Consider the following 22,738-nt stretch of genomic DNA (forward strand, 5'->3'; position numbering starts at 1 on the left):
GCGAAAAATACTTAGAACCTAAAATTATTTGATTTCCTTGTGTTTAAGATTATTTGCGAATGCCTTCTTGTTCACGTTAGTTTAGAGTTTTCCGGCCAATATTTCAGTCAAAGTTTCTTTATTTTCATTAACACACATTATTTTAAGTTCACGCCTTCCCTGTTCTTCCACTCACAGTGGGTTTCTTTTAGAAATGCATTCAACTACGTTTTGGTGCACACATGATTTCGTTTTTCTCCTTTCAGATTCATTTCAGCCATTCTAATTCATTTATAGACATTCAAGATATTACACTTTCCATTCTGAAGTTGAATTTCTATTACATATAGCTACATTTACATTTAATGAAATTGAATGGTTGACCAGCTGTTGCTGCTGGCTTTAAGGAAATTGAATGAGTCTTGCGACCTCATAAAATTGAATGATCTTATTTGACCAGTGAATGTTAAACTGATGAATAGAATTACTCCTTTAGCTGGTTTAAATTAATGGATTCTTGTTGAAATTGACCGGGAAACCTATATAAACTGTAAAGTTCTGAAGTTCTGAAGCTGACTAACTATATCACACAAAAGTAGTGTGTGTTATAGATTAATGCACATTTTACGCAACGCAGTTTTTTTACACCGCTTCAAACTTCTGGAATTTACTCCCGAAACAAAGAGCACGGCAGACGCTGCAACGTTAATAGAGCTTGACGACAAAACGACAAAATCACTGTCGCAAAGGGCAGTTTTAATAACTAATCGTAAGGCAAACTAACTGGTTGCCTCTTGTGAAGGGAAACAGTCTAAACATTTGAACATAAAGTTTGAAGCATGATCTGAATGAGTTACAGCCTCAAACCCTATCAATTGTTTCTATTTCCGAAAACCAAGAGATATACACCCCGCCTACTCAAAATCCAAATAGCACTATTCCAGTTATCTTGGGGAAGTGGGTCTGAATAGTACACAGGTCGACGCAACGATATCGTACGATCTTGTTTAAGCCTCTGACCATTACAACTTATACGGATTCGAGTTTTTAGAGCAAAACTAATTTTATCAATTTATTGTAAACTGTATCTCCAAACCCTATGTCAATGGGACGCATTCGGCGGCAGGCACATTTTGAACAAGTTTATTGAGTTTCTGTATAGCTCAGTAACCCTAAAATGTTTTGCAAAAGCAATAATATCCAAAGGTGCGAAGCCAGGTCCAATTCGGTTTGTCCTTTGTCCCTCTGTATGGCAAGCTGTATATAAACACGATCCAGACAAACGACCTCGTAGACCATTTTGTAGGCTTCTTTAAAGAAATTCTATTTTGAAATTTTAATTTCATTGTGTGGGCCGAGCTACAGCTTAACCAATTGGGAATAAAGCAGACAATTCTGTCCTTGGTGAGTTGTTATTATTCCTTGACAATAGAAATCAATATTTCACCATTAGTATTTGAAACCAGCTTGGAATTGATGCTGCGCTGTTAAGATAATTTAAAGGCACTGGACACCTTTGTTGATTGTCAATGACCAATATTCCCAATTGGTGTTTCCCAACGTATGCATCAAATATCAAATCTGTAAAGATTTAGACTCAATCGGTCATCGAAATTGCAAGAGAATAGTAAAAGAAAAGCACCCTTGCTGCACAAATTTGTGTTCTTTCAGATGCATAATAAACGGCTTCAGGCCTGAAATATTTTATTAGATTCAAATCTGAGTGAGTATTTACAAAGAGTGTGCACTGCCTTTAAGAATAGAGTGACGTGTCCCTTTCGCCAAAGAGCATAGACAATCAATACAAGATGCGTGCAAATAATAAACGGTTCTAATGTGGACATTGTATTATTTTCATCTCCAAGCAACGGCTTGTTGTTCAAAGCAACATTTCTCCACAATTCTCCAAACTACTGGACGTACTAGACGAGTTGACGGTGAGCTCTGAATAAACACGCGGAAAAACTGTCTGGCACTTTTAAAGAAACAAAAACAAATGCTTCAATCTGAATTACTTTAAAAAAAAACTGTAGAAAGTGTGCACCTTTTTATACATGCAAAACAAATTGGTTTAACATCATGATTCGCATTGTGATTTTGATGGTCGGTATTTTACGGGTTCTCCAAGCCGCCTGTCCATTCGGGTGGTTGACTTTGCAAGACTCCTGCTACATCTTACTGCCTCAAAAGTTGAATTGGTTCGATGCCTTCAGGGTGTGTGATCGTCCTGGAAGCGCCATGGCTATGCCTGAATCTCAAAAAGAACAAGATTTGGCAAAAAATGAAAACATCATGGATACAAAATGATCCCGCAGGCTCCGGTAAATTGGAACTTTGGATTGGGTGCCAAAAAAATATGACCAATCCATCACAATTGTCCTGTCCTGGAAAGAAAGTTGATTCTGACTACACTAATTGGAAGAACGACTATTATGATGATCAAGACTCTAACTGCATCAGAATGCGACAAAACTACAATGGTAAATGGTCAGATCGCAGTTGTTCCATTGACCATTTCGCTGCTTGTGAGATGCGCACCCCTCATCCAATACACTGCCTGACAGCTGACGATGACGGTCGCTTCACATTACAGTGTCTGCTCAGCCATGACATCAAGAACCTGACAGCTAAGGGAGTCATTGGGTGTGGTCAGGCGTGCTGGGCGGAGCCTAGATGCCACTCTTTCAATCTCTGGCAGCAGGGTAAGATATGTGAGCTTAGCGACGCATCCCACCCGGAGGCTGACGTCACTGATTTTAAGAACATAGAGGGCTGCTCCTTCTTTGAACTCTAAAATGAGCATCCACGCAAGTAAGAAGGGACATGACCAACTTTTCAGTAGAATTCAAAGTAGATTCTTTTTTTAACAATTGTTTTTCTTCAAAATAATTGGTAGGCTATCACTTAACATATACTTTTAGTGAATTTGCGTTTTCCATCCGAGTGGATCAAAAGACAGTTTAACTGTAAATACCTGCGTCAATAATTGACATTCAATTTGACTTTGAAACACACTTATATAAGTATAATAATAATAATAATAATAATAACCTTACTTATAAAGCGCTTTTTACAAAAGCGATACAAAGCGCTAACGAAATACAATGGCAACAAAAACAAAAGATAAACTACATGCTTTACAGACAAAACAATGCAATTAACAATGATACAATCTAGAGTAACTTAGGATAGAGGTGGGTTTTTAATTGGGATTTGAAGGAACTCAGGGAATTGGCTAAACGAACAGATTGAGGGAGACGATTCCAGCATTTTGGCCCAGTTGCAGCAAAGGCTTTAGATCCTACATTGGTACGTGATCGTGGGGCATTCAATACAACAGCTGAAGTGGATCTTAAATTATACAGAGACTGGCGGGTGTGGAGAAGGTTGCCCAGATAAGTTGGAGCTTGGTTAGAGAGTGATTTATATGTGAGTACTGCGTTCTTATATTCAATCCGTTGCAAAACTGGTAGCCAATGCAGGGTCTGGATGAGAGGTGATGTATGTGTGTATTTCGGTTTCTTGTAGATGAGACGGGCGGCTTGATTTTGAAGGAGCTGTAGTGAGTGCAAGTTCTTTGTTGATGTTCCATAGAGAAGGCTATTGCAATAGTCCAACCTTGAAAGAACTAGTGCTCGAATTGCTGCATGTGTACAACTAGCATCAAGGTACTTCCTGATCAAAGTCAGGTTACGGAGGTGAAATTTAACAGTTCTTGAAATATTTGCCACCTGAGCATCATGAAGAAGACGATCATCAAAGATGACACCAAGGATCCGAAGGGATTGTGAGGGTTCAAGAACAACATCACCAAGTGTCAACTTGACATCAGTGAGCTTCCGATGATGTGCTTGCGATGCGACTACCAGGAATTCGGTTTTGTCTTGGTTGAGTTTAAGTTTATTGACAGTCATCCAGGTTTGAATGTCTCTGACCACATGTGTCAGCTTGGAGAGTGCACCTTGGATAGAGTCTTGAGAGCCTGGATCACATGTGAGATATATTTGTATGTCGTCAGCATACATGTGATAGTTAATATTGTGTTCTTGGAAGATATTAGCAATCGGTTGCAGGTACAAAGTGAACAGCAGGGGCCCTAGGACTGACCCCTGTGGGACTCCATACTCAAGTTTAACCTGGGGAGAATCTGAATTGTCAATGGCAACGGAGCATGTCCTGTTCTGAAGATAGGACACGAACCACTGTAAGGCGAATCCGGAGAGTCCAAAATGAGTGTGAAGTCTTTCTGTTAGAATGGCATGGTCCAGTGTATCAAACGCTGCTGATAGGTCAAGGGACAACAGGAATGTAGCTTTCTTGTCGTCCAAGGCGCGTGATATGTCATTCTGTAGAGATAGTAGAGCTGTTTCAGTGCTGTAGTTCTTTTTATATGCAGACTGTCTCGGGTTATCAAGATGATTCAGATCGATATACTCGTGCAGTTGATGAGCAACAACTTTCTCCAAGACCTTAGCGAGAAAGCGAATATTGGAGATTGGCCTGTAGTTACAAAGGCTGTCTTTGTTCAATGATTGTTTCTTCAGAACAGGTGTAACCGTTGCTTGACCAAGACAGGAAGGGAAAGTACCACTTTCCAGCGAAGAGTTGACGGTCTCTAGGATGATGGGCATGAGTACAGGAATGTGTTTCTTTAACAGCCACGTCGGTAGAGGATCAAGGGAGCAGGTTTTATCAGGTAGTTTCCTAATGATATCTTCAAGGTCGCTGAATGTTACCCGATTGAATGATGAAAGCTTGGTGTTTGGTTTAGCGGAAACTAGACCAAGAACAGATGGCCGAGAATTAGCAATTTTCCTGGAATCTCGTTGAGTGCATCAAGAAGAAGTTCACATTCCTCCAGGAACGTAGATGTTTTAAGGCCGTTCTGACTAGATGGTGGAGGCCTATAGGTCACAACTAAGTTCATTGTCCTTTGATGATCGGTAATGATACAATGCTCTATTGTCTCATAGGTACGGGAATCGAGTTGACGAAGTTTGAGGTGGCATTTAAACATTGCTCCCACACCTCCTCCACGTCCATTAGCCATAGTCAGTATAACACGTCTCATACGTGTTTGCTTGGTCCGACTCCGAGGTGATATTTTATCAACTGCACACACATCACCTTGGACCAATCCAAACATTCAAAGCTTATCTCAACGCACGTTTTTCCAGTGAAATCATTGTCTCAACTTAAGTCACTGGTTCTGAAAAGCAACTACATGTACATGTCTTTATCCTTGCGAATAAAGACAACGGAACAGTCTAGTTTTTACACCCTGTCTCTTTTTGCCTCTATGAGGGCGCTGTTTTAGAGTGTGACGTCATATGCAGGGGTCTATTACTACAAGTATAATATTTTAGCCATTGTGATAATCGCACTGATCTCTTTGTCAAAATAAATGTTATCAATTGTCAAAGGATTGATCGTTTCAATCTTTAATTTCATTTTGTTTGAATTAGAATGAATGATACTACAATAATATATTAATTTTATCAATGTAAACATTTGTGAAGAATGTTAACAGTTAATTGTTTTAATAAAAGTTACTGGTTTCTCGGCTAATTAATGATGCACGTAATTCATACTGATCTTATAAGGCTTGTCAAGAAATTTGTTATCTACATAAGTTGGCAGGGTTTTCAGTGGTGACTTGCACATGTTGTTTCTGACAAAAGAATAAGCCATGTTTTATCTTTGCATATTTTTAACAACCATTGGTGTTCCTCTTTAAACTGTCTTTGTTGTAAGATTGAGTGGTTATGAACCAGGCGAGGAGTTAAAACAGATGCAGTATGCAGAATAAAGATTTATTTTCTATTGTCAATTGATGTTTTATGTCCAAATATTCTGATAGGAGGAACCATGTCGTACGCTATATGGCACAATGAAAATATCTGTAGTAAAGACAGGGCTGGCTACATACTTTTGACATTGGAAAGACAAATCTGATAATTTTAAACTTTCCGAGCAGTGCTTTCAGACTGAAACAAATACTTGTCCAATCATGTTAAAGCAGTACATCGTTCTCAAACAATAGGCACAAATTTTAACGAGGTTGTCGCGGAGTATTCTTCATTAGCAGCACCAGCTTTCATCTTTCGGCACGACGTCACTGTCATTGCAAAATATGTTATATTATGCTTACATTTTTCCTGAATTTTAGCTCTATTTATAGCAATTTAAGCTATAACTTGCGTACTGAATTATACAATCACACCGCCATGTAGATAAAGGTAATTAGAAACATAGCAACCAAGGGTAAATAATGGATAGTATAATTATAAGGTCATTTAAATCCACGTCTTTGTATGGATAACGTGATTGAAGGTAACAATTTGACCATCCTAGCATCGAAAGGACAATTAGGGGCCTTTGTTATAACGCACGTAATCGCGGATGCATGCAGTGTATAAAATCAATAGCGGCACACAATCTTGTCATAATTGTGTTGACATCACTAGCGTATCATACTGTATTTGGCTACATTCAAAGACTGAATTCAGAAACAAGAGCTTCTGACTTTTAATTTAACACATTTTGCTTTACACTAGAAAAGTGAATACAATTTATAATATCAGTATGTTGGTATTTACAGCTTGTATAAAGAAATCGTTCTTGCTACTTTTCGCCGTTTTCGTTGTGGGGATTCGAGCCATGTGTCCTCCCGGCTGGGTGACTTTGCAAGACGCCTGTTACATCTTACTGCCTCAGAAGATGAATTGGACTGATGCGTTCAGGGCTTGTGATCGTCCTGGAAGTGCCATTGCTATGCCTGAATCTCAAATAGAACAAGATTTTATTTGGCGAGAAATGTCTACATCGAGTGTACATCAGGATCTCGTGGACGCCAATGACTTTGTTATTTGGATTGGGTGCAAAAAAGAAAAGACCAATCCTTCACAGCTATCATGTCCTGGTAAGATTGTTGATTCTGACTACACTAATTGGTATAGAGGCTATTACGATGCTAAAGACGAGGACTGCATCAGAATGCAACAAATCTACAATGGTAAATGGGCAGATCAAGACTGTTCCATTACCCATTTCGCTGCTTGTGAGATGCGCGTCCCTCATCCCATACACTGCATGGCAGCTGACGATGACGGTCGCTTCACATCCCAGTGTCTGCTCAACCATGACATCGAGAACCTGACAGCCAAGGGAGTTATTGGGTGTGGTCAGGCGTGCTGGGCGGAGCCTAGATGCCACTCATTCAATCTCTGGAAGCAGGGTAAGATATGTCAGCTTAACAACGCATCCCGCCTGGAGGCTGACGTCACTGATTTCAAGAACATGGAGGGCTGCTCCTTCTTTGAACTGTAAAATCATCAAAGGCAAGACAAGTGACATGTAGTGTTAGCTTTTCAATTTGTGATTGCACATGATTATGTTGTGTCAGTCCACCAAATCAAGACAATTATTGTAACTGTATATTTTCACTATTTATTTAATATAAGTATTGCTTCAGCTTGTATTTGACTGCAGTTGTAAATCCAAACATTCATAGTTCATTCGTATAAATAGCAACAGAACATTGAATTCAACACACCAACGTCTTATTAGAGGTAAAACGATCACGCAACTATGGAGAACGTCCATCCTTGTACGTGCGGCGCACAGGATGGGCCAATGAGCTCCCTTCGTTTTGCTTATAGCCTAGGGAGCCTTACTCAAATGATTACATGTGATGTATAAGGTCCAATCAGAAGCCATTTAGCATGTTAGCAAAGAGGCGACTTTTTTATCTCTTGTATTAACGTGTCATCATGATGAACACTTACCTCGCACTTTAATCTCAACACTGCTTCCTCTCCAAGGCTGACGTCACCGACCTCCATTTTGGTTGGAACACAATCCATTGGACTCGAAAAGTTCACAATGAATTTAGCATTCCGAACCGCTTGTTCGAACGGTTGGTACTCACGGGCCTAAGCGCAGCCTCTTCTCAGTGCATGCACACATTTTCATTCATTAGTTTTAGAGCAATAGTGGAATACCATGTTAATTGACCGAGCTGTATCGAAGAATGTTTGCTTTAGGCTGATCTGGGCCCAACAACACGGCTCTGCTTACCGTCGAATTCTGCGCTTACGCTCACCATTCGCTGCTTACGTGCAAGTGCCGAATTTCTGCGCTAGCTTTGTAAGCGAAGAATGCATAACGACAGTGGATTACGCACGCACACAGGACAAAATACCGTGCTAAGCCATGAAATACGCTAGCGGTAAGCACATAATTCCCTACTTTCGCAAACGCCGATTTTTTGCCTACGGTAAGGAGAGCCAAATTGGGTCTGGATCGTTTCCTTTTTTTGAAAAAAATACGGAGCTCTGGCAGTGCCATCGAACAGTTGAGATCATGAGATAATTTACTGCAGAATGGGCGTCATGAACGTAGTCTCGGAATGACACCTTAGTTAAGATGTCAACTTCCCAATATAAATTTTCTCTGGAAGCCGACATCCTGCCGTCAGGTTGTCGAAATATATATTTAGGGCTGGGCTTGCTGAAAAATATCTCGGGATCTCAATGAGTCAGATGGTACTTTCAGAGCTCCATAGAAAATGAAGTGTAGTGGCAATGTTTGTATTCTTGCTTCTGGTTTGAACGTTGGTAGAATAAAAAATAAAAATAATATTAATAATAATAATGATTACAATAAAAAATAATGTGTTTGAATATTTCAGCAATTTTCACATTTAGTGTATTAAGTGTTCTAACCTTTCTGAAAAAACAGTTATTCTAAGAATGTATATGCAGTTTTATTATTAAAAAGCACAACACAAAATCTTAAAGCAAATTTCACCCAGTTTATGCTGTCTTGTACATGGCACGTTAAAAACGACAGAAGACTCCAGAAGACTCCCGAGGGATACTCTGAATGCCCAACGAATGGCAAACGTTTCCGCTCAGTATAAATGTAAATCGTCATTGCCACAAACGCAAGTACGTGCGTTGTAAACCTCGCTTCCCCAACTACTCTTCTCTACCGGAGCCCTGAATCGCAGCGCTCCAACGGGTGGCTCTGCAAACGGTATCCCCTTGAAGACATCGATGTTCTTGGTGATATTGATGAACTCATCTTCCTGGAAAGTCTTAGTGGTACCCAAGAGGTCACCCTGCTCTACCGTGACCTGAGGTTGCTGTGAAGCTCCGAAGCCCACCAACAACTCAAGTAAAATGCCGGTTGACGCAGGCATCCTTTTGCTGAACATGGCCTTATGCTATGTCCAAAAAGGTATACAATAGGTCACCGGTCATAGCATTACTTGCATTCCACACGCTCTTAAGTAACAAGTGGTACAAATAAAATGGTGAACCATCTGGCTAAAGATTTTTTCTCTCTCTACAGGCGCGGGTACCAACCATATCATTGTCCATGTTTAGTACACTTTAATGAACACCTAAGAAATGTTCAAAAGTTGCCAATCTTTTGTAGGTTCAACATATTCCACATACTTTTATTGATTTGTAATCAGACTCAACACATCAATACAAAAAGACACATTGGGCTGGGAAAATTGTCTCGTGTTATGACCCCATGCATAGTACCTGAAGGGTCAGGTCATAGACAAGTTGGCATTTAACTTGTGTGGTGAAGTTTTTGCAGGCGATTGGTGCTTCGCACTGATCCTTTGAGACAAGTTATACAGCAAACTTCTTAAAGAAGTATTTTTAAAGAAATTGCTTTCCCCTATTTTAACACTATGGGCAATTGATTATTTGAATTGTGCCTTCTCTAAATATTATACACATAATGAATGTTTATGAGTGCAATGGTGCGAATATGTTCATGAGTTGAAAGATGGAATGTTCTATTCAACGAGGCGGAGCCGAGTTGAATGGAACATTCCAGCTTTCAACAATCCTCCAATCAACTGGCAAGGATCTGCTTGGGTGTTATATAATACTGAACAAATAATGGTACAAGGTTTGGGAGTTTTGACTTTGCTCCATTTTGACCTCGATTTTGTTCAAACTGAATTTGTTGTACTCACTTTTGGGTTCGGTATGAGAACATTGAGCGGTAGTCCTACAAAATGACTTCCATAATCTGAGAAAACCTCGCTATCACACAATCACATAACAGTCACACAATCATCTTTTGTTACAACTTTCTACTCTACAATGAATTGTTAAAACTTTTTAAACTACAATACATTTGACATTATTTATTTATTCGCATATAGTGTAATTTGCACAGAAACTCTAGATATTTCTAAAACTAATTACTGTAAAAAGAGCTTTTGAAAAAAAAAGTAAAAAATAAATAAATGTCATAATAAAAATCCAATACAATCACTCGATACTAATGGGGTTCGTTACATCTTGAACAACATAAGAAGTAAATTCAAACTCTAAACTCACATGCAGGAATTGATACTTGACTCCGGTCCTTCAGGGGGCCTGACCCGTTTCGTGGTCATCATGACCCGGAAACGGTTTGTAACTGACCTGAATCTGGGTCAACTGACGCACAGCCCGAGTCAAACCTAAAATAAAATAAACGTACTCGGAATTCGTGTTTTAGTTTTAAACATCGAGACCAAGGTAATGTCATGCGAAAAATACTTAGAACCTAAAATTATTTGATTTCCTTGTGTTTAAGATTATTTGCGAATGTCTTCTTGTTCACGTTAGTATAGAGTTTTCCGGCCAATATTTCAGTCAAAGTTTCTTTATTTTGATTAACACACATTATTTTAAGTTCACGCCTTCCCTGTTCTTCCACTCACAGTGGGTTTCTTTTAGAAATGCATTCAACTACGTTTTGGGGCACACATGATTTCGTTTTTCTCCTTTCAGATTCATTTCAGCCATTCTAATTCATTTATAGACATTCAAGATATTACACTTTCCATTCTGAAGTTGAATTTCTATTACATATAGCTACATTTACATTTAATGAAATTGAATGGTTGACCAGCTGTTGCTGTTTGCTTTTAGGAAATTGAATGAGTCTTGCGACCTCATGAAATTGAATGATCTTATTTGACCAGTGAATGTTAAACCATGGAGGAAGGTAGAATTACTCCTTTAGCTGGTTTAAATTAATGAATTCTTGTTGAAATTGACCGGGAAACCTATTTAAACTGTACAGTTCTGAAGTTCTGAAGTTCTGAAGCTGACTAACTATATCACACAAAAGTAGTTTTTGTGGCAATCACATAGTTCGTGCATCCCTGGACCTGTCCACCTTGTTTAATTGCCGGTAAGTGCTTTATACTGGATGAACTGCTCTCTCCAGTCGGTCATGTCTGTGTACTTCCAGGCGCTATACGACTCTCTCCATTCACGCTCAACTTCATCAATGCTCGCTGACAAATCAAAATCAAACAAAATGAAACGTCATCATTAATTTATTTGAGTTATTACACAATAGTGTCCACTGCCTTTAAGGCAATCGTAAGGAAGGTAAAGCATTCACATTTCATTTTCAGTTTTAACATCATTTTTAAGGGGACAGTCAAACGCTTAAGTTAGATTCATTTTCATTGTAGCAATGATGAGTTCCTTATTAGCAAGCAGTGCAGCTGCAGCTGTTGGTTGCCTCGACATAGCCTCTAAAATTAAATTGCCGTGTGAAAATTCAGTATAAAATCAGGTTCTATATTTGAAAACATCACACGGTATCCCTAAAAGCGAAAAAAAAGGAAGATATTTGACCGAAATAAAAGTAATGTTACCTAATACAAGTTACAGGCAAACAGTTCCAGGCAGTCATCTAATAAAACAAATTCATATTTAGTTGTCTCATTGTTGCCATATGGCATCTGGATACTGTGTTACAATATGTTCTTGTGTTGATAAAGTCTTCACTGTGCATGCCATGCAGTTTCTCAATTCAATTGAACTCTAAACTTATTTCCGTATTGCACAATGTACATGTACTCAAGTTATTATAGGGGAGGGCTATACTAAAAAAAAGATATATGAAGAGCTAGTAGATTAGAGGCAATAATGAGGCATATTCAAAAGAATATTGTAATAGAAGTGCCTTATACGACAACATACTGAACTCCTAAACAGAATTTAAAGGCAGTGGACACGATTGGTAATTACTCAAAATAATTATAAGCATAAAACCTTACTTAGTGACGAGTTATGTGAAAGGTTGATGGTATAAAAGATTGTGAGAAACGGTTCCATCTGAACTGAAGTAGTTTTCGAGAAAGAAGTAATTTTCCACGAATTTGATTTTGAGACTTGAAATCAAGCATCTGAAAGCACACAACTTCGTGTGATGAGGGTGGTTTTTTCTTCATTAATATCTCGCAACTTCGACAACCGATTGAGCTCAAATTTTCACAGGTTAGTTATTTTATGCATATGTTGAGATACACCAACTGTGAGGCTAGTCTTTGACAATTACCTATAGTGTCCAGTGTCTTTAAGGTACACCATAAATAGGAAAGACAACAAAGCAAACTCTACCGAACCAGCTGTATGACGAAACAAGAAGGCAAATCATAACTACAGACTCGTAAAGGTGAAGTATGAAAAGAGAAGAAGCTACTCATTACAATTTGATTGGGCAAAAAATTACCTGACCATCTTGCATTGTGTTACAAAGCTTGAGGTAATTTTGGCTAACGGTGAAAGGGTTATATCATTGCTTTTATTTTACCTATCATGGTGCCAAGCTGCGGAAGGAAAGAGTTCCAGAAATTACACTCGTTACTCTTAAGGGCCCTGCCTGTTCCGAAGTTCATGTCTAGTTCCTTGTATCTCAACTCTGGAATGGTAAACATAGGCCAATAATCAGCTCCGGTGGCTGGCTGGGAACCAGCAGTCTCCAGGCCAGGATTTCTGTCGAGATCAAAAAACAAAACGAGTAGATTTCATCTCATTTATTATTAAGCCTCGTCCAATGCGAATCTGGGAGTAAACTAAGCGGGCGCCGCTTTCTCGAACGCCATCTTGAATTCACAGTCGCTCTGGTCACATGGTTGCATTCTACCTGCTCTGATTGGTCGTTTATTTGTTCAATTACTAACGTTTTTTACACACATCAAAACAACTTATGGTGCAGAAGAAAATACCCCCAAACAGGCAGGCAGGTCCAATAAATGGGGACCCTTGACCATCATACAAGAAACAGACGGTAGAGACAACATAAAAAACGAAAAAAACCTGTAGAAAACATGCAACTATAATTATCTATATTAAAACGGTGACAATACAAAATATACAATAATACATTATTTTTTATAGACAATGGAGAGAAGCGTTTAATAGATGATGTTCAAGGGAAAGTGTCTGTACACACTTTATCCTCACCAGTAATTGTTTTCCCCCGGTAACAAACTGCGAAGTTTGATTGGTCGAGTACCAATCAAAAACGCACGTACCATGGCCGCACAGCGCGGCGGGGGCCGGGAACACGAGTTTTTTTTTAACCGGTGTACATTACCTGGATCGTTCCCAGTGTTGGACGATTTCAGTGCTACGTACGAAACGAACGCGGGTTCGAGGGAACAGTGAATGATAATATTTTAAGATGAGAACAGAACTTTGAGAAGAGGAAAATTATGTTACCAAGCCAAGGTATAACAAAACAATTGTTGCACGCAGTGATTGGGGTCCATAGGTTTTGTACATCCTCAGGGGAAAATGGCACCCTTAGCTCGCCTCGGGTGCCATCTTCCCCCTCGGGTGTACAAAACGCCATGGACCCCGTCACAGTGTGCAACATGATTGTCTAAGGGCCATGTCACACGAGGCAATTTACGGGCAACCAGTTCCAGGCAATCTCCGTGAAGGAAAGGCATTCACATTTGAATATTCACCTATTTCTCTTGTGGATCGTAAGACAATGTTTGAAAATTGACCCGTGTGCTACCAAAATGGTCATGTAGTATGCACTGCAGTTGGTTGCCTCCAAGTTTCCTACAAAAGTTGCCTCGTGTGACAAGGACCTAATGTTGACTGATTTTATATGCATTCTCGATGGTCTAACTGTATCAAGACATCTGTTTTTGGATTACAACGGTCGTGGGTTCTAATTCCAATCGAGTATTTGTTGTGAACCCAAACTAACGAAGGTCACTTATAATAAGCGTCACTTTGGCAACTGCTTGTTTATTCAATGAAATCTTTGTATCCAATTAAATCCTTGGGTCTGTAAGACCAGTGCTAGCCTAGGCCCCAAGGATAAACACAGCCTCGAAGTGTGATGTCAGATGTTCAGGCTAGACCTGTCCTTATGAGGGCACTGTTTAGGTTTACGGTGTCATGTAAGGGTTCCATTGGAGAATATGGTTAAAACATATTGCTTCTTTGTTTTCTTCTCACGCTAGAATGACTCAACATACTTACCCACTTCTGGCAAAGTTGCTCCAAAATTCCATAAACTTCACCGACAGTGCTTTCTCCGAGTCCAGGAACTCAGCTCGTAGACGGGCAGTCTCCGGAATAAAAGGTGTGCCTAACACCAAAGGTATCTCTTCAGCATGGGTCGCTCCAGTCCACCCTGGTCCGTAAAACTCCCCATCGATCATGATATCATAGATGGATACACTTGGGATGTGTGTAAACTGGTACAAGAAGACGTCATCACCTCCTATGGCGTGATACCGAGCTACGCCGTCAGTGTTACACGCAAAGAGTAAGTCAGTGCCAACGTCCACGACTGCTTTGTAGTAGTCAGCGGTCATGTTTTCGGCTTGAGACCAGTCGATGTACCAGGTTGAGACTGCAGTTTCAACCTGACGGTTAGTCGACCCTAAAGCAACATAAAGTCACATCGGAGTAAAGACCATTTCTAAGTAATGTTTTTCCTTATTCTCATTTTTAAGACACATGACCATAATTTAATAATATAATATTACTTTCATTTCAATTTCAATGTGTCCCTTTGATTACGTTTATTTTCGCTAAGTCTCCTTCTCTTTGGTTAAGTGCTGGTTGACTGTTTGTTGTTTTGATTGTTTGTGATTCTTGTTCATTACCTATTTTGTGTCATAACTGTTTAACATTTTTTTTAGCTCTTTAAAAACAAAATTGTATACTGTACATGTTTTAGTGCAATTTAATCATTTCGGTTGTCATACTGTTCATTCTCTTGTAATGTTTCTAATGAAATAAACCAGTAAATAATATAATATTTATTATTTTTCTTGACAAGTTCGTAACTGTCTTCGACATAAAGGAACATTACAGAATTGGTTTTGCTAGCAAAAGAATTGCTGGCAGTGTAAGCACTTTATGTAATCCACCATATACATACACTGACAAACCTCTATGAAACTTGAGATCGGCCGGCCATCTGGGTCACGAGAGAATAATGAAAACCGATTACAAATTCGGCATTGCAATGATGACAAAGCAAACATTAATATAACGCTCACTGAGCGATAAACTCCAAACGCGAAATCATATTATTTATTTCTCATCAAATATGACATTTCATACAGAAATATTTCGAGGGATGTTTTCTATTGTCTAACTGACATACACTTTGTCATTTGATTGGTGGAACTTACTTCACGTGACATTCACTATTACTCCCATCCGCACCGGCGATCAAAAAGACCTATTCGCCCATGGGGAATAGCATTTCCCATTCAACAGTTAGGATCATCCTTGTTCCCAATATGTTTGAGCAGTACAGCGCCGCCGCGCCGCTGCTAAAACAAAGGAGCACCTTTGCAAAAGGTTGTGATCCGATTTGTGCATTGTTGCCGCTAGGCGGCGCTATATGATTCTTGGATGTCAGTAATTTGTGTGATTTTTCATAATGTTATACTTTGAAAAAATACATCAAATGACAAGGATCTATTTGTCAGTTATATAAAACAAATATTGAGTGGCTTTAATTCGTGGAATGGAAGGAATATTATCGCAAGGTAAAATTTGGACTGTTCCATTTCACGAGGCGGCTTCGCCACGTGAAATGGAACAGTCCAAATTTTACCTTGCGATAATATTCCTCCCATTCCACTCTGAGCCACTAATATTTGTATACTGTCATCATCATTAGACCGTGTAAGTTTTAGTAAGTCTGTGATCTTCACGATTTTTGTTTTTTACCAGTTCTGTAACATTCCTTTAAATAGTTGCAATTAATTTGTGTTTTAATCTCCTTTTTACACCAATATGAAAATAAATGTATGTTGGTACTCGAATCCTGATATTTATCCTCCTGAAACTTCTGGGGGTGATGGGGGGGGGGGGACTTGACAAGGAGGATCGATAAGGGATTGGTGAAGGAAGGTTGATTGAATTGAATTGTGGGATGAAGGTTTTTCAATTTCCCCAATAAATGGTCATTAAATTATTTTAGTTGAACTTACCGAACTGAAGGGTAAGTTGATCAGAGAGACCATCTTTAAATTGCTGTCTGGTGATGACAGGGGCTGCTTCGGACGCATAATACCCTTCTAGTTCCGGATCAAGCAAGAGAATCAATGACCCTTCGTCAGCGTTAGTGCCTAGGAGGATCGTGGCGTGGTTGTACCGCCCAGAGTTGTAGAGATTCAACGGCGAATCCTCCAAGAATACTCCGTCCAGAACGGGAGAAATGCGGACTCTCTGGAAAAAGGGCAACACAAAGAAAAATCACAGCCTTTCGTATCATTTGACATTTCTACGGAGCTCTGGGTGAACGTTGGGACTTTTTGAGAAGCTAGGTGGCAGCAGACTTACCAGGTAAATTTCCATTGCTTACTTAGTTCTGAGTATTAAAGCGCACATGTCTGTGAGAACAATTAATTTTGCCTGGCAAGTCTGCTGCCACCTAGCGTTCCAATGTTTCCCTTTTTTAGGTCATGATATACAGGGTGACGCCACCATATACGTAATTAGATTATTGTATTATGAGCAGATTTATCTCTGGATGAAGACATCTTGAAAGTAGAATGTCGTCTTCCTGATATCTCAGGATGACGACTCCCTGTAGGTATGATGTTGTTTCCCCAAAATTGGTTCTCGATTATTTTTAGTATGATGTCATCCCATGATGAATTAGCGCGGGAAGTTGACAAATTACGACACCCTATGATGTCGTCATTCCGCTCGAGAATTCGTCATCACCAAATGAAATAAATCAAAAGAAAACATAGAGCTTGAAGAAGCAGTCATCCCGAGATAGATGTCTCAGGATGTCGTAAATTATCTTTGGATCTTAACAAGTCGGATGGCACTTCCAGCACTTCGTACATTTCAATACCTCTCAACAACCACTCTTATATCTTTCCTTCCCATTATTAAAGGTCACAATAAAGTTCACCTTGGTCAACTCGCCAGTTAATGTAAGGTTAAAGCGTCTGTCCCCTTAAAAGATCAAAAAGTTATACCGGCAGTGTGGGGTTAAGTAACAAGTTGTTGGCAGGACAGACGTATACCAATATACCTTTATCAAGCTGCCACCATCTTGGTCATGTTCTTTGTACCTCATAACAGTAATGGATGCTAATTGTCATTGTACAAAAAGGAACCAGTCGGTTTCTCCTTCCAGCTGCGGTAGCGGTTACATTGATTTGAATGTGAGGAAATCAAGATGGCCGCAAATTATGGTTTTGGCATCTCGGTGATCATTCATTAGAGTCTGAACTATTCAAAAACTCGTCTAGATAAAATTGATAACCTTTTTGTGGTTTAAACTTAAGTTGAAATGAATATCATTAAATACCTCAATGCTTTTAGCTAGAAGTTCATTGGCGTCCTGCTGACTCAGACATTCAACTAGGGTTGCACTATCTGAAGTAGTGCAACCAGTTGCCTTGCCCAACTCAAATGCCTGATCACGCATTTCTTTCTTGTTATCGTAGTATGACCAAGGGGCAAGGGCAGTCCCGCTCTGAAATAAAGAATGATGGAGATGATAAGATCAGGAATAATGTCTTGTATTACTGCGATAGAATAATAATAATAATGGGTTGAATTGTTTAACAAAGCGTGTGGTAAAGGCCAATGAGCTTCACAGCATTGTTTTATTATCCCCTGCTCATCAGGTGCAAATCCTGCTACTATTAACTTAAGTTTGTTACCTGCATTATCGCCTGATTGAACAATCCTTCTGACATCTTGGAGAGGATATGGAAACTGACGCTGCCACTTCCAGCACTCTCACCGAAGATGGTGATGCGTTCACTGTCACCTCCAAAAGCTGTTAGTTAAGAATGTATGGCTCATTTTATTTTTAACAATTCAGTCTCGCCAAGTTCCCCGAGTCTAATACCAATTTCAGTAACACAAAGACTTTAAACAAAACGTTACCGGAGGAAGGGCGTCATGATGCAATGTTTCAAGACAACTCATGTGAAAGTTTTTTTTCTGCCATTCAAGTTATCTTAGGAATGCTGAATTCTGCATGGGAATGAGGAAAGACGCCATTGGTGTAATTCTAGCAAACAAAAATATAGTACCACCATTCATGCCGCTTTTTGCCGGGCGAAATTGTGTTGCTTGTCCTTTTGGTGCTAGAAAAAAAGGTACATTCTGTGCCGGGAAGAAGGGTGTAGAGCCTCACAATCATCTTCCGGGCCGGTGTCATATGTAAATATGTCCTGTCCCTCATGGGAACGCAAAAGAAGCTTGTACACAGTTAGCCTGAACATCTGACGTCACACTTCGAGGCTCGTGAATAACGACAGAGACCGGCATCAAAAACTGGCGTGTGGTTTAACCTTTGACCTCATTAATTCCACATTATGGGTGCGTTGTTTAGCTTCCCTGGGTCTACCCCGCGGTGCTCACTCGGATGAGCCCCCGAAAAGAGCTAAACGAACGAACACTCACCGCTCTCGTAGTGACGTCGTTTACCTGGGGCCAGCCCCCAAGTGACCCACTCCACAAGCAGGGCACAGGGGGCTGACCTGGGTGAGCCCCTGGAATGACGTCAAAAGTTATTCGAACGCACCGACCCAGGGAAGCTAAACGAACGCACCGACCCAGGGAAGCTATTCGAACGCACCGACCCAAGGAAGCTATTCGAACGCACCGACCCAGGGAAGCTAAAACGAACGCACCCAATGATACACAGTCAAACTCTATCGCGGACTTGACAGCAGTGATTGGGTGCGTTCGTTATAGCTTCGGAGCGTTCGAATAGTCATCAGGGACTCACCCGGGTCAACCCCCACTGCCCTGCTTGTGGAGTGGGTCACTTGGGGCGACCTAAGGTGCATGCACGTCACCACGAGAGGGCGAGTGTGATCGTTCGATTAGCTCATGTCAGGGTCTCACCCGAGTGAGCACTGCGGGGTCGACCTAGGGAAGCTTATCGAATGCACCCAGTGTTTGGGCATTAAATGGGTGCACGTTTATCCAATGTCAATATCCAATGGAATCACTGGATCTAGAGCGGCAGGGACCTGTCTTTACAGGGGCCCAGTCTAGTACATATATCGCCGCATGGGGAAGGGGAGGGGCCAGAATGTCCTGCTGCACCTGCACATGTCTAGAGAGCTTACCTGCAATGTTTTGCTTAATCCACTTCAGGGCAACGACTTGGTCAATAAGACCTACATTCCCTGGCAAAGTTTCATCATCTGAAAGTTGACAGTCAAACAAAAATATTTACTCATTGCGTTGAAATAAACCTTTACTTAGGGACGAATTCAAAATTAAACAAGCGGTAACTCGGGGTGTGTGGTTTACCCCTCACTCCTGCCTCGTCTGCTGATTACGTCATTGAGACTGACACAGCACTATATTAACAAGTCGAAGCTGATAAAAAAAAGACAGTTTGTAATACATCTACACTCAAGATCGACATAAGATACTGTGGAAATAAACTGAACTGAAACTGAACTGAACTTTTTGATCGAGCGTAATTATTTTGTTTACCTGTGGTAAGGAAACCAAATATGCCGAGGCGATAGTTTATGGATACCACGATGACGTCACCAACGGCAGCCAATGCAAACCCGTTATAATCCGGAAGAGTTGCACTACCTACTGTGTAGCCTCCTCCATGAATCCAAACCATGACGGGAACGCCCCCTGACTGAGAGGACATACAACACATTCAAATAAACTTAATATTCTAACCTGGGCCCAAAGGAAGTCTTTTGGGACGCTTGGTGGCAACAAACTTACCAGGCAACAATAGACCTTATCACAAATACTCGGTACTCACACAATATACATGGAATGAGGTGCATGCTGGTCTAGCTAGCAATCAAATTTGATTACTAACTAGACCAGCATGCACCTCATCGACAGTTTGCGCTTGCGCAATGTTATTTGTGAAAGGTCTATGGACATTTACCTGGTAAGTCTGCTTCTACCTAGCGTTCCAAAGTCTCCCATATAAAGCTGCTTCAACAACAAATTAAGCTCATCAGAATAGTATAACCAGCAGCAATACCATGACGCGTGTACAAATTGTGACTAGCTTATTTTGGTTAAGCAGAACATTCTAAGCCTTGTTTCATGCTAATAAGCAGCTCTTTGAAATCGAAACGTGGTAACATGCATAAATGTATTTTTATACAGTGCACCGTAAACACAATATGGGTGTGTTCGTTTAGCTTCCCTGGGTCGACCCCGGTCTTCCCCCGGTGCGTTCAAATAGCTTTGACGTCATTCCAAGGGCTCACCCGGGTCAGCCCACAGAGCCCTGCTTGTGGAGTGGATCACTTGGGGGCTGGCCCCAGGTAAACGACGTCACTACGAGAGCGGTGAGTGATCGTTCGATTAGCTCTTGTCAGGGGCTCACCCGAGTGAGCACCGCGGGGTAGACTCAGGGAAGCTAAACGAACGCACCCACTGAAAATAATGACACTTTCTTGATCCACACTCGCTGTGCTAAGACATTGCAGCTGCGTTTAAACAAAATGTTGACATAGATTATAAGGGATACTGCGGGCCGAAAGGGATTCGAATCGAGGTCCAGGGAGTTAAAAGACACAATGAGAACACCACTAGAACAATTTCCGTATCATGCAACCACTTTCTTGGGTGAAGTTGTCCATACAGCGCATGCTTATGTTGGTGCTATCTTGTCCCATTACCTAGTACCTATTCGCCATATCCAAATGAATTAATTGTTCTTCAATTTCTTGTTGTGTCATCCAGCACCAGCAGTGGCAGATTTACGATTTTTGGAGACAGTATACTTTTTTTTCGCCCCCCCCCCCCCCTCCCCACACACTACACACATACTGCATGTACGATTGGTAAAACAATAGTGGTTGTACGGAGTGTGGGGAAAAGCTTGGAGGACGCATCAATTACGTAAAAATTCCGCTGGTACTAATATTATCTAGTATATCAATTGAGCATTGGGTTACCAGTGATGTGTGCACTCTCATGGCACATAAGGATTGTTAGTTGTTTTACCTGACAGTGTGAACGCTCACACAATCAGCAACGCACGGTGATAATAAAAAAATAAACAATCCACGCTCGTAAACTTTGTAGCAATTGACCGTGGCTATATTTTTGCCGTGTGAAAATGGGCTTTTGTAGCCAGTCAAAGTACATATTCCTCTCTGCTCTGTATACCTATGTCAACCCTTCTAGACAGTTGTTGACGTGCTGTAGAAAGAACAAAATAATCAGGAGTTTAAATCTTCAGTATACTTACAACTTGAGGGTTGGGTGCCCATATATTGAGATGTAAACAGTCTTCACTTGTCTTCAACATATCTGACCCGAGAAACGGTGTCAAGTTTTGGATGCAAGCATCTCTGAAGTACGTGGCGTTGTAAGCCTCGCTTCCCCAACTACTCTTCTCTACCGGAGCCCTGAATCGCAGCGCTCCAACGGGTGGCTCTGCAAATGGTATCCCCTTGAAGACATCGATGTTCTTGTTGATATTGATGAACTCATCTTCCTGGAAATTCTCGGTGGTACCAAAGAGGACACCCTGCTCTACAGTGACCTGCGGTTGCTGGGAGGCTACGAAGCCCACCAACAACCCCAGCAAAATGCCGGCTGACACAGTAAAATACCGACCGAACATGGTTGATTATGTTACTTGAGTGAACTCTCCTGATCAAATGATCCTTTCTTCAAGAATGAGCTACCATCAGCCTCGTCTGAACCGTCTGTGTATGCAAGACAAACAAACAGTTCGGATTCGCGTGGTTCTTTGCTGCCATTGGTTTGCGTCTCGGACCAACATGTTGTGGGCCCGAGTAGGCATACCAAAGTCGCCCGTTTCACAATGGGACTTACAAATACATTCTAGAGGACATTCCATACAAATCCTCAAGGCGATGAGGCAACTTGAAGATAATCTTATTGAGTTATGCATATGAGGAGGAATTGTGTTGTATTATACGCCACGTTGGGTCAAAGTGGTGTATTTATTTAGAGCAGCTTCTTTTCACTCAGATGCGCAAAGAGACAGCTCCTTAAAGGTAGTGGACACTATTGGTAATTGCTCAAGATAATTATTAGCATAAAACCTTACTTGGTAACAAGTAATGGGAGAGGTTGATAGTATAAAACATTGTGAGAAAACAAAATTCAACAAATTTGATTTCGAGACCTCAAAATTAGAATTTGAGGTCTCGAAATCAAGCATATGAAAGCAAGGGTGTTTTTTATTTCATTCATACACTGTATCTCGCAACTTCGACGACCGATTGAGCTCAAATTTTCAGGTGTTTGTTATTTTATGCATATGTTTAGATACACCAAGTGAGAAGACTGGTCTTTGACAATTACCAATAGTGTCCACTGTCTTTAAGGTTCTTAATAAATTATGAGTTGTTACGTAATTAATGTTTATTATTAGTTTTGGTTTTTACCCATACACCGATGTGTGTTAGCACTGTATACTCAGTACTTTCCCGAGT

General features: G+C 40.5%; 2 protein-coding genes across 2 annotated transcripts; one reads left to right on the forward strand and one right to left on the reverse strand.

The window, feature by feature from the left end:
* Positions 1–6,639: 6,639 nt before the first annotated feature.
* Positions 6,640–7,308, forward strand: LOC139937229 (snaclec stejaggregin-A subunit beta-2-like). The gene has a single exon (XM_071932313.1). It carries the CDS (start codon positions 6,640–6,642, stop codon positions 7,306–7,308), a length of 669 nt encoding a protein of 222 aa, XP_071788414.1.
* Positions 7,309–9,852: 2,544 nt separating this feature from the next.
* LOC139937809 (cholinesterase-like) lies at positions 9,853–22,060 on the reverse strand. The gene is made up of 9 exons (XM_071933124.1): positions 21,520–22,060; positions 19,776–19,935; positions 19,400–19,477; positions 17,975–18,093; positions 17,617–17,784; positions 16,280–16,517; positions 14,304–14,709; positions 12,613–12,794; positions 9,853–11,302 (listed from the first exon to the last, which is right to left on the reverse strand). The coding sequence occupies exons 1-9, from the start codon at positions 21,895–21,897 to the stop codon at positions 11,187–11,189; spliced, it is 1,845 nt and encodes a 614-aa protein (XP_071789225.1). The 5' UTR covers positions 21,898–22,060; the 3' UTR covers positions 9,853–11,186.
* Between the last annotated feature and the right edge of the window lie 678 nt (positions 22,061–22,738).

Source organism: Asterias amurensis, chromosome 5, assembly GCF_032118995.1.
Source record: "Asterias amurensis chromosome 5, ASM3211899v1".
In the NCBI taxonomy this organism is placed as follows: Eukaryota; Metazoa; Echinodermata; class Asteroidea; order Forcipulatida; family Asteriidae; genus Asterias; species Asterias amurensis.